This window comes from Sander vitreus, chromosome 17 (assembly GCF_031162955.1).
Source record: "Sander vitreus isolate 19-12246 chromosome 17, sanVit1, whole genome shotgun sequence".
NCBI classification, from domain to species: Eukaryota; Metazoa; Chordata; class Actinopteri; order Perciformes; family Percidae; genus Sander; species Sander vitreus.
The window spans coordinates 14,016,169-14,032,359 of record NC_135871.1 but is presented as its reverse complement, the minus strand read 5'-3'; the positions used below and the strand labels follow the sequence as shown (position 1 = coordinate 14,032,359).

The 16,191-nt window shown below is 37.7% G+C and overlaps 1 protein-coding gene across 1 annotated transcript in view; it reads left to right on the top strand.

Annotated features, from left to right (window-relative positions):
• The first annotated feature begins 12,837 nt into the window (after nucleotides 1–12,837).
• Nucleotides 12,838–16,191, top strand: part of LOC144532843 (uncharacterized) — a 96,927-nt gene continuing 93,573 nt past the window's right edge. Inside the window, exons 1-3 of the mRNA XM_078273779.1 lie at nucleotides 12,838–12,954; nucleotides 14,712–14,786; nucleotides 14,875–14,974. Coding sequence (XP_078129905.1) covers nucleotides 12,867–12,954; nucleotides 14,712–14,786; nucleotides 14,875–14,974 — 263 coding nt within the window. The 5' untranslated portion in view covers nucleotides 12,838–12,866. The remainder of the gene's footprint in view (nucleotides 12,955–14,711; nucleotides 14,787–14,874; nucleotides 14,975–16,191) is intronic.

Sequence of the window (16,191 nt, the reverse complement as noted above, 5' to 3'; positions counted from 1 at the left end):
ACACCAATCAAGTTTAAAAGAAAACTTGTTTCATTCAGCAGGGGATCCAAATGTATGCAGCAATGGGATTATATCAACTTTTTCAGACTATATGTGAAGTGTAACAATCAGCTTGGTTGTTTTTTGTGTGCATGCAGAGGTTCCACCCATGTGCTAGGCACAGTTTTTTTTGTTTTTATCCAATTAGTCTTGCATGCAGACCCCATGGTATCTAAATCTAAAGAATCTGCTGGTTTTTATTTACCACCCTTCTCACAGTTTTGAGCGCATAGTTTCAGGAGAAGTCTACTCCATTTGTGGAGTATATCATCCCTTAAATTAAAACTGTTTAAGAGTACACAGTCATGCTTCATCATGTCTGGAATTATTGAGACAAAATTAAATTATTACTTAAGTAATTAGTATTGCAAGGGAAAGACTATAACAGACCACATTGACATTGAGGCTCTAAAGTTTCTAAAAGTGCAAATAGTTATTTTCTATATTGTATTGGAGGACATTAGTATGTTACTAATTGGAATGAAGAACATTTTTACCAGTTAATTAGTCCGCCACTGTTGGTTTGGACACTTTCAAACTCAACTCACTAAAATCAATTACCATATATCTAAACTTCATTTATGCAGCTGACTTTAAACATTTTTTTAATTAAACTAATGCAATTTCTTCACAGCCCATTATTTACTTTCACAGGGAAGGTAGGTTAACCTAATTCATGCAACCTTTAAAAACTGCAAATGCCTTTATCACGCAGCTTGGCAACGTGCCCTAAAGGAAACCATGTACATAAGTATATTAATAGGAGAAAAAATGGTAGGAAATTGTCAAGATTTTTGTCAATCAAGGAAGGATTGAGGGAATAGACAACTTAAATTTGATTAGTGTAGATGCTTTTTGTGGTAAATGAACATGTTAGATTTAGTAATCAATGTATTGATTTTGGTGAAGACTATGATTCTATGTGTTTGAGTTGTGACGTTGCCAGACAGTCATCTGTCACCTGAGAGGGCCATTGTTCTGGGCTAAGGTACTGTACTTGACACATGGTAAATGAGTGACTGAATCAACCTTGTCATGAGGTCAGCAATTGTTATTTTTTGTTTACTTGATGATATATAAGGCAAGGCACTCTGAAAGTCTGGCGAGAACACCAGGTTCAGGTCTTCTTTCCCTGCTGCATATTTGATTAATCACATCTTCGACTCTGTAATCTTTTGTGAAGAATCTCTTATACGTTGTTTTAAATCCTTCTTTTACTGTAATTTCATAAAAATGCTCAGCTGCAGGGGTTCCTGCAGTGAGCAGTTCACAGAACCGTTACACCGTTTTCTCTAATGGATGATAGTTCTGTCTTAGCAGAATAATAGAATCACATCCACCTCTCATCTCTTTTTTTCTGACATCCAAACCAGTTTACTCACCCCAGCTGAAAAGTGCTTGCTGCCATATCAAATTTGGCCTTTAATTCTGAAAATGAAAATGCACTGTCACCATTTAATGTGACCTCCTCCCACTGACTTGGTGGGAAAATAGCTGGAGCTCACGTGGATGAAAACAGACAGGGATAAAGTAAAGGGGGGTTGGTTGGATGTGGGATGGGTGTATGTTGTTGTCAGTGTGATGTGTGATGTGGTGACATGGGGTCGGTTTTTGAATATTTCTAATTTAGCGTGACAGAAGCTGCACTGTAACCTCAACTAAATCACCTTATTAATGTTCAGTGGCCTCACCTTACTCTAACCTTGACTATAACATTAACTTAGGGTTCGTGGTCGTGCTCTTAGCCATCATAGGGGAATCTATATAAAATATAACGTGCACAATTTATTAGAGCAGGTTGCTGAAGAACCCTCACAATGCAATGTGCTGTAAAGCAGGGGCAGTTTTTTGTACAGACAGGAGATTGAAACGAACAAATGCAAAATGACCTAATTCAATGTAGGAAATACTGTTGGTGCAATGCAGCTTATAATGACCAACAATGTTTTCCATTGGTCAAATATTGTACTTTTATTTGCGGTGCTATAGAGATGCAATAACAAAAACAATAACTGCAACAAACATGGTCTATATTTACTTTCTCTATTTGCATTCAGTGGTCATTTGCAAAATGAGATATAGGCTATCCTTTTTTATGAATTTTCTAAATGATGTATTTTAGTATGTATGTATGTATGCAATCCAAGAAATGACTAAATAGTGTTTGTTTTAATAAGATACCTAACTATTTTACATTTTCATGAATCATGTTTTTTTGTGCACTCAAGGGAATGACAATCACACTGTTGTGGATTTATTCATTTTAATGATGTCTTTTATCTATTATCTAATACGACTTGTAAATTATTTTGCATTTAAAGTTTCTGTTACCTCAACTGACTTTGGGTGATTTAGCACATTCATTTATATCTGTACTTGTGCCTCATGGTAAAAGTTGATTCCAAACCACTAAACGTTTGAGTTGATATCAAGAGAACACACACAGCTATCCCAGTGAGGTTGCCACCAACAGATTTTCTTTCATTACATATCAATAGATGGGTCAATTATGATCGTATTTCAAGAATATGCCTCAGAACTATAAAGTATAGCTACAGGCCAAACTGACATGTTATTATATCTTTTTGTCTACATACTGGGAGCTTAGGTGAGCTCTCAAAAATGATGAATGAGACTCCTTAATGGCTTTTGTGATTTTTATGAGCACATGAAAGGTACATCAATGGTTATGTCTGCATACAGATTAGTGACACACAGTAATGCTGTCTTTGTCTATGCTTTGCCATATGTCAGTTTAGTGAATGATAAAACAGTAAAAGTGACAGGTGTTTTGCCTCTAAAGCCCTTCAACAACAGGGACTTGACTGGTGTAGTGAAGTGTGTTTGTATTCAAGGCAAACAACTGCTTGCCCAAAACAATAGTGTTTGCTGAGGTTACGTACATCCTGTATAAATACGATGCTACAAACATGCAGAAGCACATATTCTTATGCACACATAAAAACACAAAGAGGAGCCTGCTGTATTTGTCATACTTCTAAAGGAAGCAGAACAAAGTTATTTAACAGTAAATTGTTGATCTGTGTTGTTTAGGTTAAAGAAGATATTTCCTTTGATTGTGTGTATAGAACGTATCAGTGTTAATAGCCCCACATATTTCATGTTCACTTTCAAATGAATAATGAAACACAATAAGCACCTTAGAGAAATTCATATCATTGAAGAAAGTTTTACAGCTCTTTGCAAAAAAAACACCAAATACTAATGTTATGATCAGTAGATTTAACAAAGATTCAGCTAGTGCAGGCTGTAGCATGATGTTGATCACAGCATATTGAAACCTGATGGTTCGTATGCAGCTTTAGCTCAGCATGTTATCTTGAATACGTTTCAGTGATGTGATTTGGTGAATTGATTGTATTATTTTCATATTGGTTAAAAATGTTAAAACAATTAATCATAAACAGATTACATAGTATAAACTGAAATTGTTGGAGTAAACTTCTGCAGCTACTGTATCAATGAGAAGTCATTCTTTTTGGATGCTATGTCCAGGTCATGAATACTATCACTGAGAGCAGTTCCAGTTGGATCAATATACTGTAAATGTGTCCCATACATCAAAACACCACTTTCACAACATCTGAAAAGCAACTAAGAATAACACCCAAATGTTCTGTGATGCCAGCAGTCGCAAGCAAAAAAGGTAATCAAACATGTATATAGGCAGTAGGCACATAGTTTATCCATGCAAGTGACTATTGGAAATACAGTGAGAGAATACAGTTAGGACAAGGCAGATGGGAAGATCTGCTCTGTATGTTATCAACAGAGAAATCTGACAAAGAACATCTGCAGCATTGACTTTATTGATGGAAATACTGAGAATACAGAGTCGGAGGCACTCAAAACCATAGACTGTAGGCTATAAAAGCTCAAAACAGAATATCACACAGACTGAAAGGAGGCTATTATCCTGGTTCAGCACATCTATTGACTATTTAAGTAGGCCTATTTGATATTTAGCCTACTGGAATTGTATATGCTTTCATGTGACAAATAATAAATTGATTGATTGATTGATTGATTGATTGATGTTATGCATCCTAACAGCCACTAGAGAGCAGGCAAGCTAAGAATGCATAAATGAATGAATTTGTAGTTCAAATCATGGACTGTATGGTTCAAATCAATGGTTCAAATAGCCTATATAATTTTTGTCCTGGAGGTGGAATCTATTCAATAGGCCTAAGTCATGTCCATGCCAAAATAGGGTTTGGAGTTGACCATAAGTTCAGCTCACAGCTCTAATTTGCTTGTTGAATGTACTTTGCACCCTAGTTTTTATTCAGTCTATGTTTGCACAGTTTGATGGACCGCCCCCACCTCCTTGGAGAAATGGTTGCGCCTAAATCATCTGCTTGTCTGTTTGATTGGAGATGCACTTTGACACGTATTTAGCTAGCTATTTTGTAACAATAAGTGTGTCCTAAACATGAACTGTATACAATAGGTCATAATGTCATGAAAGAAATGTATGGTAAAGTCACAATGTCCTTTAGTACAGGTTTAGGTTACAGTAAGAGTTAACAGTAAGCTAGCGTTAGTTAGCTAACTCATAGCTTCTTGCTAACTTAGCTAATAGTCAAGGCTGTGAGTCATCTGTAGGCCTACATGTTGCATGCATTCACAGGAGGTTATTCACAGGTGGAAGGTAACATGTTATTAAGAGGTAAATGTATCTATTTGCATGATATTGTTTTACATTTATGTCAAACATTGATATTTTTTGTTATACATTAGGGCTGGCTGAGCAATGTTACGATATTATATCGACATCGATATATGAGGCTTAAATTTGGGATATTGTGATATGACACAAGAATCTTTTCCTGGTTTTAAAGGCTGCATTACAGTAAAGTGATGTCGGTTTCATTATCAGACTTATTAGCTGTTTAATTATTTGCTTTTACCCACTTAGTCTTTGTATGCACATTATTGGTGACCATTTATCACAAATCTCATTGTGTTCATATTTTGAGAAAGCACCAAGAGTCAACCCTACAATATTGCCGCAATATCAACTCAAGGTATTTAGTCAAAACTATCGTGATATTTGATTGTATCGATATCGTCCAGCTCTATTATACACCAAACATGTAAATGTTATGTCTTGGGGTATAATAGGCGGCAGGTGAGGTGGAGGTTTGGGTAGGCTAGCCAATAAAAATAAAATACATTACAAAAATAATTATATATTCCACAAGTGGCTTATCAATACATTATAATATATCAATACAAATTATTACATTTCATTTAAAAAACGAATCCTGTTGTGTTTATTGTATTCTGTGGTCTGTGTATATTTCGTTGTGTATATTTCTGTTCCCTGTTGTGTATATTTCTGCTTCCTGTTTTATTTTGATAGTCTGTTTTCTGTCTTGTCTTGTCTAGATTTACTTCCTGTGTTTTCCCGCCTTGTCTGATTGTCCTGCCCCGCCCTGATGTGTCTCACCTGTTGTACCACCTGTTCATTGTTTGCGCATCACCTCTTGTATTTAACCTCTTGGTTCCCCTTGTCTCTTGTCACATCGTTTTGTGTCCTTGTCCTGTCAGTTGTGTGTGTTTTAGCCTGGTGCCTTTGTTTTGGATTCTTCCCCTGCGTTATTTTGTAAGTTTTCCCTCTGAGTTTTTTTTCCAGCCTCTGTGCTGCTGTCTTTTTGTTCAATAAATCCTCAAGTTCAAACCCTCTGCCTGCCTGCCTTCTCGCTGCGTTTGGGTCCTTTAATCCCTGGAAGCGTGACATGATATTTTTTATCAAATTTGATGAGATCATTGTTTTTATAAAAGTTGTATTTGCTTTAAACAGAAACCACAGAACTTAAAAGTCCATATAGCGACAAAAGCAGTATGGTAATACAGGGAATACACAGGGGTTTGTATGCTTTAACTTTAGCGTAGTTGTGTGCACAATACTGTAACGGCCAACAGGACACCGTTGTGCTCTGCGCTGAATCACTGCAAAGGCTCATGGGACTGTGCTCTGAATGGTTCCTGTCTTCGTCGAAGTATGTTTTAATGATGTTCTTTTAATATTTTGGGTGTGCATTTATGTTATCTGGGTTTTAATGTTGTGGGTTGGCTTTAGTGTTCCGGTTTAGCCACATGTATTGCTGTAACCATGACAGAGACTTGGGTGGGGATTGCTTCTAGGCAGTGAGGTTGCATTTCATGTCATTGAATAATATGGGACTTAACCCGTAGGTTGTCACAAAAAATGGTACCAGAGATTTCACTGAAGTGTGAACTAACTGTCTATTAAAGCTGATATGCAATGAAAATAGTATTTCAAATGCTAGGATCTAGAGACCTACATCTAAATGTCCATAAAACAGTAATAGAGGTCAAAGAGATGGCCTACGATTGCTTACTTAGTCCAACAATGCTTTAAAACCCCAATGTATTCTATTTTTAATAATATGAAATGGAACAAAAAGATATATTGGGAAGCTGCTGAGATGTCTGTCTCTAAGTCAATACTGCAGAGGTCAGGTGAATGGGATTTAATTTGAGCACCATTAAAAACAAAATGTATTGGGTACTCTGGATGCTCCATAGACCGAACTGCCAAAGAAATGGCCTGAAAACCTTTGACAGCATGGGATTTAGTGAGGATTTTAAGGATAGTAGAAGCAGGACAACAACCCTAAAATTCCATGTAACAAATGAAAGAATTTCACCCTTTTTAATACAGGTTTGGCATGCAACACCCACATACTCTCTCTACCCAGAGAGCAGTGACCAAGCAACAGCATGGCTTTTCACAACACTGAGTATGTTCCAGATTAAGATTATGGAGCAGAATATTTCTAGTAATGTCTGGTTTAGCCAACAGGAATCCAGACATTACCAACTAACGAACTCATTCTATATTATTTGACAATATATTGTTTGTGTAATATTTATTGGAAAAACAATCTTTTGGAAATTGAGACTTATTCAAACACATAATTTTGTTGCTGTGCAAGTGAATGACAGCCAGGCAAGACTAAACATTTAAATTACAATTTGATTTCCTTATTTTGTATAAACGACTCTCTTTCTTAGTGATGTTTTGTTCTGTACTTTCACAAAATATTTCTCAAACAACAATCCTCTCCGGGGTACTTTAGAACCTCCTGACAGCTTTGGGGACCTTGGAGTTTATAAGATGTCACTCCAGTTAGGTGTGTTTGGAATATTTAACTTGATGTAGCACTTGGTGGTTGCATTTGTCACCTGTTTTGCACCGACAAACACTTTATCTATTAAGTGACAGCAAAGGCTGGCACATAAGTTTCGGTGATGCACTGACCATGATGTCAGCTGTAGATGATGCAGTCCACAAATACCACTCTGTGTTTGCGATAGGAGAAAATGTGTTTGTCAGTATTGGTATCTTTAAATTATATGACTTTTGTAATTTTAAAAAAACAACTATTTGTATTATTCACTAATTTAAATTTTGCTTTTATCAAGTTGCACCATGGACCTGGCACCAGTCAGTGACAGATGCATTTTAAGGTGAAATAAGTAACTGCACACATTGGATATGAGAAGGTAGAATTTGTCTTATGGTTAAACACATTAAAAACACAGACCTTAAATGCGCACTATGCTGAGTAATGTAAACCCTTTTAAGGGCACGTGAAGTTGCTATTAAATTGTACAGAATGTTGCTTGCTGGGCAATTAAGGCCCCATACCATTTTCATCATTTCACCATGGCCTCAATATTTTCCTAACCTTAAAGGGTCAGTTCACCCAAATCCCAAAAAAACAAACAAATTTCCCTAGTGGTACTGAGCATTCAGTTGGTTTCTTTTTTTATTTGCAAGGGGTTGGAGTTATCCACCGCTGAGACTTCTGCTGCCACCCCAATACAATAGAGGTGAAGAATATTTTAGTTCATGGAAAACTGGGACATTGTTTCTTTTCAGAGTTAACAACCCACACCAACAATTTTTGCCTTCTTGAAGAGAAGCTAGATTCCTCCCTGCATGTCAAGTTAAAGAAATTATTCAATGTTAAAGAATGTTGATTGCAGATGGAGAGGGAGTCCTTTTTGTTGAATGGAGAAACTGTCCCTCTAAATCCCTGCACAACCTTGTTATCAATCCATTGTTAGTCGAAAAAGGCTGTAATGAACTGCAAGTGAAACGACAGCCAATAGGCTACTAAAGGCATGAATCTACACTCAGTCCAGTGGATATAGATCCTGGGACAGAGTCAAAATAAATACAGCTAGTGTTGAGTTTACGCAACAGTGGAAGCATTTCAGCTGAAAAGACAGACGAAAAATGTATGTTCATAATATTTAAATTAAAACAACTCCCACCACCACTTTCATGCAAAGTTGTCAATACAATTATTCCAGTAACCCAAAAATCCAGAAAAGATAGTTTTTTTTCCTTGGTTAACTCTGAGACAGATAGCCATAAATAAGCTGCTGACGATTCAAGTAGTTAAGTCCTCACTCAGAACGACAACAAAGAATTGCAAAAAGACCAAAAAATAGTTCAATCCTTATCTTTGTATAAAGTTCAACAAAGAAATATAGCCATCTGCTTTATTGTAATCTTCAGTTGTTTTTTTGAACAATTTTCTCTTTGTTTCGTTAGTGTGTCCCTGTGGTGAAGGGGAGGGTGCATTGAAATCAACTGTCTAAACAGTTCTGTGTGTGGAGCATGAGCACCTGTTTCTGTGGACCGGGTGTCTTGAACTGTTGGTGTGATGTTTCAACAAAAACCTCAGACAAAGTAGCTGTGCTTTAACCTTCATTTAGTTAACAGTAATAAAATATGGATGTGGCACATATGCATTTTCAACATGAGCAGACCCTCAGTGTGTTGTGGATAATGGAGGAACTAATAGATACTACACCGATAAGACAGTTAAACCATGCATGTGAAAGTTTAGTGGGTGTTAAATTTGTTTCCACAGAGCTGTGTAGTATTGCGACATGGCTCTCCTGACTAAAATAGTATGTGCATGGAGAATGTTACTGTAAAGGCCTGCCTTTACAGCTGAGAGCTGTCACTTTATTATTTCGGATCATCTGTAGCCTAATCTTCACATAACACATGTCTAATGTGCTGTGGGGTATTATGTGATGCGGGTTAGAGTTTTGTTTTGTATCAAGATGAATTATGTGTTAAGGGTTATTAAGGGGTATTGTTCCGATATTTTCTTTTAAGCTTGAATTACTGCTAATAACACACACAAAGACACCTTAAAAGCAAATACATATGAATAAGGCCTTTTATTCAGAAATTGTGATAAAATGACAATACATCAAACGGTGTTTAATTCCCGCACCTGGCTGAGTTAAAGAAGAGTTTGTTTAAACCCCCGCAGGCAGTTATTCCCACTAATATGAAAGCTTTCAGTGTGTGTTCCTCGTGTTTCCTGAAGTCTCTGTCAGTGCATTTCAGTAATAATGACAGAGTGGGAGGGCTACTTGGTGCAACTAATAAGGACCGCGATCTAGCAGGCGATCCCACTGTGACTTTTATTTCCAAGTCCTGGAATCCGGAATCAGACTGATCGTAATCACACATGGATTATACTCTTTTCGCAGCTTTTTATTTGTTTCTGCCTTAGAGGAAACTTTCTCACAAACTGTAAGTAGGTACTTATATAGACCGAAAATAATTCCACAGAAATCGGCTTGATGTAAATATCAGCGTGTTAACCTATTGAAAACCCCTTTATAACGGACTCTTTTTGCCTCTTTTGTCGCTCGTTATTAAAGTGTTTTATTTTTCCCGCATGGTTTGATCTTTCTAACTTGTGTGTTTACCGGGACCCATTCCTTATGAACAGATTATTTCTGATTAATGAACGCTCTGCAGCAGTAAGCATGTACCGTATTGCATCACTTGTTAACAGCAAATTGCGAAATGTGGCGGACAGTTAAAGAATATCAACCGCTTCATATCGTGTTAAAAAAATAAAAACACTATGCAGCCAATCAGCGGTTGCGCAGAGAAACACGCTTCTTTGAATATTGCAAAGTGTTACAGTGAAGTTATTGCCATTGACCGAAAGTGGCTCAATGAATGATGGACAGACAGGATAGGGTAACTTCGCTATTGAACGTTTAGCATTCTGCACCCTCTCTCAAACTGTGAGATGTGTGGGAAAATAGCCTACAAAAATAAATACACTGTCAATTTAGGATTGAAATCCATGCAGATGGTGCAGCAGCGTTGCTGTACACTAAACTACATGAGGCAAAAAACGTGTGGGCTTAAAGTACCAATTTACCTCCTACAGAATCCTTAATATGAAAATGTACCTAATGTTGTCGAGTAACTGTGACTCCAGGCTTTATAGTTGCTTGTATTGCATGCATTTTCAGAAATGACGGAATAACATTACGCCTTACACAGACAAGGAATGTGACACCTCTGTAGTCACAGTCACTTCATCTCCAAACGCCATGATACTGTAGGCCTGCATGCAAAACTTGATCCAGTGGAAGAAGGCATGCAAGTGCTTGCAGCATGTATGGGAATTAATCATTGGGGCAAGATTCATTTGGATAAGACAGCAGCAGTTAAAGAAGGAGAGTGTCATAAAAAAAAATAACGTTGGTCACTTTGTGTGACTGTGCATATAAATTAACTAAATGTGGCTGTATTGTGGTCTATCCAGGTCAAGTTCAGTACTCAGCTCTGTCTTCTATCGTTTCTTCCCCAGTGGGAATAGATACATGTGCACCAGAAAGGAAGGATTATGGTCTTTGTAACGGGATTAAAGCTGTGTTGTCCCAAAACTACATTACATACTGAAAAAAAGCACCTTATTCATTACGAGTTATGATTTGCTACTTCATGTTATGTGGGATTGACGAACAGATGTGACCCATTCTGTTGTTTATAAGAGAATAATCACAAAACCAAATAGATTTTCGATTTATGTATTCAGTGTCACGCCTAGATAATGTGCGAACCACGTTTGTGGGCTTCTGTTGAGTTTCTTCTTTCTTTTTGAAGTCCTTAAAAGTTCTTGGAAAAAACAAATGCCCGAAATGATTTTTCTTTTCTTTTTGTGTTCAATCATCACTATTCTGGCAGTGCACCAATTTTTGCAGGCGAAGCAATCCAGAAGTTACTGAAAGTGTTTGCTAAAATTGATTGACTTCACTTACTATCGAGGATCACTCTGCCCTAAAACAATTCTTGCCTTCTTTGCAATGGCATGAGAGAAATGGAGAAGAGTTGATTTACTTGTAACTGGAGGTTTCCAGGTTTGATCCTTGCATGTGACATCCTTGAACAAAACACTGCTGACAGCTTACAGATCAAAACACAACAACAGACTGTTAATAGAGTACAACAGAAACAAAGATTAAGGGTTTGGCATTAAGACGAAAACACAAAAGATACACGAGGAGCCAATTAGCATATTGTAAATATATTGAACTTCTTATTTGGAATATAGATACATTTGGAGAAAGTAAAATAATGATAAAAACGTGCCTACTTGTATCTTTTTAACATGCAACATACTGCATTTAGATCAACATCTGATGTAGTAATATTTCCCCATTGTGTTGTCTTTATCTTGTTGTTGTTGTTGCTGTTGATTGTATTCTGAAGTTAAGCACAGTCCCACAGCTAATTTGTGATGATGACATACTGAGCTAATGAATTACAAACTGTCTATAGAGAACAAGAGGCAGCTTGGCTTGCTAGTTAACAAACCGAAACCTTAACATAAACGTTGCTTAGTGTATAATGATTTAACTGCAGTATAGACATCTCCATTCATCACTGTATGGCAGGTGTTCATGAAAACTAATGAATGAAGGACTCAGAAGTGCATTCTCCAGATTGAGTAGCTTTACATAAACACACAGATAGGCTTTTGGGACATACAAGTGGGCATTAGAGTGGAGGTTTAAAATAGGAGAATTAACATGATTTACAGTCCACAGTAATACAATAAGTCGCCGATAATCATAAGCAGTGGATTTAAAATAAAAATAAATGCCCTGATTTGAGGACAATTATTAGAACCTTGTGAAATATGATTGCAGCTAGATATGAAGGAGTGAAATCTGAAGTTGTATCCATCTAGTTTGCAGACACCATCCTGCTGTACTGTTCCCCCTGTTTCTACAACATGCTCACCATTTCTAACAAACACAGACTCACCAACATCACACATGTCACCTCCAAAATGATCAGCTCCCCTACACCCAACATCTCAGACCTGAACAAAGGAGCCATCACACGCCCTGCCCTCACCATTGTCAATGACACTAATCGCCCTCTATATCCACACTTTACACTGCTGCAGATGCATCTGGCCGCAGATACAGGACTCTGAGATGTAGAAGGACTCGCTTTGGAATAAGTTTTGTCGCTTCTTCTTCCATAGCACTGCAGAACAAACCATCTCACCGACCTTGTAGATCCGGTGTCGTTGTTGTAAATGTGCTTGTTTCTATGTGTCTATCTACCTGTCTGAAACAGACTGTGAAAACAAATTATACGTATCTATCTAAATCTATCTAAACTAGCTGAATGAATCCAAGTCAAAGATTCTATTGCACCTGTCAGCATTTTAGTTTATAAGTTTATAATAAAGATCAGTAAAGCCACATTGTTTGACTGTGTCTCTGTCTATTAGTTCTACCTTTGTTGTCACTTACATGTGGACAAATATTTAATCAAGATTAGCATAAGGCACGTGTTTCATTCTTTCTTTTTCTTTTTTTAACCAAGTATTAATATTGAATTGAACAGGATTGTAAAATAAGAACTGTTCTGTTTGCATCCAGGTTTTCACGTGGGACTGCTTCCTGGTGTCAGAGCTATGATATGCTTGTTAAGATGGACTGCGTTCCTTTGGACTGTAAATTTCATTCCTTGCACATTTGGAATGTCAGTGAATGAACGACCAGGTATGTGTGTTTGTTGTCCTCCACCTTTTGTCCAGCAACCTCTGTCTTTCAACTGTGTCATTTAAAAAAACATATAAATAGTTAAGCATACAAATATCAGTTGTAGTCTTTCTCTTAAATGTTCTGGTATCAACATAAAGCAGACACTTGTTATCTATAAAATAAATTGTCTCTCAATAATGTCGAGGTAAAGAACAAATAGATAGTTACACAAATGGCAGATAGATAGACAGTTCAATATTTACATCCCAAATCCATGTGTACAAGATATCATACCTATGTTTTTTATTTATTTATGTTTTACAAAACATTTATGGTTTACAATGAAAAACCCACCCTTTGTAATGCTAATACTTGGGAAATGCGTGATTTACAGTAGCCGCAGCCAAGCTGGCGCACGCCATCGTGATGTCAAAATGACGTAGATCTTGCTGGCGCGCCCGGATTTATAGCGTGCGAGCAGAGGTCGCACACCACTCTTTTTTTTCAGCGGCGCGCGATAAAGCGGAAACAGGAAGCATGAACAAGCTCCTGGGCAACCGGATGCCAGGACTCTCAGAGTGACTGCTAGTCTCTCTTGTAAACTTACTGGGTTAAGATGAGTTCTTTTATGGTGAATGAAAGGCTTGATCCGACGAAGTAGGTCATCAAATCAAATTGAAGCATTAACGGCAATGCTGCTGCCAGTTCTGCCATTGGTTATCTTTTTCTTCTTCTTCTAGTCTGTAGAAAGAGCAAAGTCGGTAGCCTTTCCTCATTAGCGCCACCTCTGTTCAGGAGAAGACTGCAACTAGTGTCGCGACCACCAGCACGGGTATAAATAGTTATGGCGATTCCATGACGTCACATTTGCGCGCGCCAGCTGGGCTGGAGCTACTGTATAACATAACAGTATACTGAGAGTGTGACAGCTTGAACCAAAACTTTAGACTTGTAAAAATGTTATGGGTCTATCATTATTCATAAAGGCAGTTTCCATTTTATTTTCAGTAAAACAGATCTAGGCTTGCCTTTAAATTACGTCTTAGAGTCTTATCACTGTTGGTTGTTTTATAAGTTTAAAGGTCCCATGACATGGTGCTCTTTGGATGCTTTTATATAGACCTTAGTGGTCCCCTAATACTGTATCTGAAGTCTTTGGCAGCCAATAGAGCCAGTCCCACAATGAGCTTTCCTTAGTATGTGCCATTTCTGTGTCTGTAGCTATAGAGGAGGAGAGAGGGGGGGAGCAAGGTGGAGGGTGGGGGTGTGGCTTTGACCAAATGCCACTTTGATCATTTAAAAGCCATGATGTCTCTCTCTCTCATGGGTGGGCCAAATTCTCTGGGCGGGCAAAGCAGAGAAGGGGGAGGTAACCTTCCTCCTTATGACGTCATAAGGAGGAGATTCCAGATTGGCCCATCTGAGCTTTCATTTTCTCAAAGGCAGAGCAGGATACCCAGGGCTCGGTGTACACCTGTCGCCATTTCTAGCCACTGGGGGACCATAAGCAGGCTGGGGGAACTCACATTAATGTTAAAAAACCTCATAAAGTGAAATATTCATGCCATGGGACCTTTAAACTAAAGTTTTGAAGATTAATGAAAAGTTTCTCATGAAGATGTTTTGTTTTTCAAATTAAAGGAAATGCACTGTGGAAATGAATTCATGATTCAATATATCGTCCCCTTTTTCTATAACACTTGTCAAAACCGGTTCAAAATATAAATGAACATCTGTACCCCGGCACAACCAATTTCTTGGTGGCTTCCCTCCAGATGGCTCATGTCCCCCTCTGAGTGTAGAGGAGCACAGGTTTTCTGATATCTTAGATCGTCCCCTGGAAATCCAAGGTATGTTCTGAATCAACACAATTGCTTTGTGAATAAGTCAACATTGGCTTCTTTAAATCTATTGACACATTGTAAACCTGTTTCACAGGATATGATCTCACTGAAAAGTTTCTTCTCCGAAAGGGGACAATCACAGAGGACCTGCCGTCATTTCGTTTAGGAAGCAGTCCACTCATTAAGCCGACAAAGTGAGTAGCATCCTTGTGTGTATTTGCATGTTTGTGTGTTTATTTTCTGCATCATTTGGGTTTAGATGTTTTACTCTGGTTCCTTATAACATTTAAGGATAACTCAGACAGACAGCCTGCATGTCAGTCAGACCCGGTAAATAATCTCCTTATATGCTGCTTCATTTCTACCACTCTCATGCTCTTGCTATAAACAGTAGCACAATGCAAGCATGCTATAAGATGCAGCCACTCATGTGTGGCAGAGACACAGTGCACACAGAGGTGCAGTATTAAACTGCAATATTCATTTGGATTACTACCTTGGCTATTGCTATTTTTCTCTCTCATGCACAGGTTCTGAATATGGAGGTTATGTATTACAACTAAAATATTGCAAGACCTCATAATACTGTAAAAAAAAAAAAAAAAATTTAAAAAAATAAGCTAAAATATTGCTGCTATCATAGATCTCTGCTGTGCAGACCATGATGAAGGTTTAAGCTTGCTTTCCTTCAGATCCGGTGATATTCTAAGACAAAAACAGTGTAGCCATTACTGGATTTCATGAAAGGGTTGACTTGAGGCAACCCAGATATACCCTGCTCAGAGCAATAGTTCCATTTGCCTTTGATAATAAGGGCAAGCTGTGAGGTGAGCTGATAGACAGGGAATAATTTCAACAGAATTAATATATATTGCGTTTATTCTAGAAATCTCCTAAGGGCAAAAAGTGGGACATAAAGGAACAGAAAAAAACGTTGGAGCATGTATAATAAGACAGGAATATTAAAATAACTACATAAATGTCACACTAAGGTGCCATTTACTGAAGACCTTTTTTCCTCCGGTCAACTGGTGGGACTGCTCTGTGACTTTACCTTGATGCTAATATGATGATATAGTGGGAATTTGAATTTGATAGAATATTTATAAAGGCCTGTTACAATTCAGTTGTATCAAGAAAGACAAGTGGCTCATATGAACCTGTAGGGGTTGCCAAACTTGGCTTTAGAGTGATGTTTTGCATTTAAAAAATGTATTTTGAGATGTTCATTGTTTTGTGACCTTAGGTTGTAACGGGGAAAGAGAACACTGTGTCGTTATTACGGGAGGGGAGGATATTTTTAGCATTTTTACATGACATGCAACTGTAAACATTTACTGCCACTCTCTTTCTGGCTAGGTGAAAGAATCTTAGAGCCAGGTGATTTGTGATCTGCTTCTCTGTTCAGTCA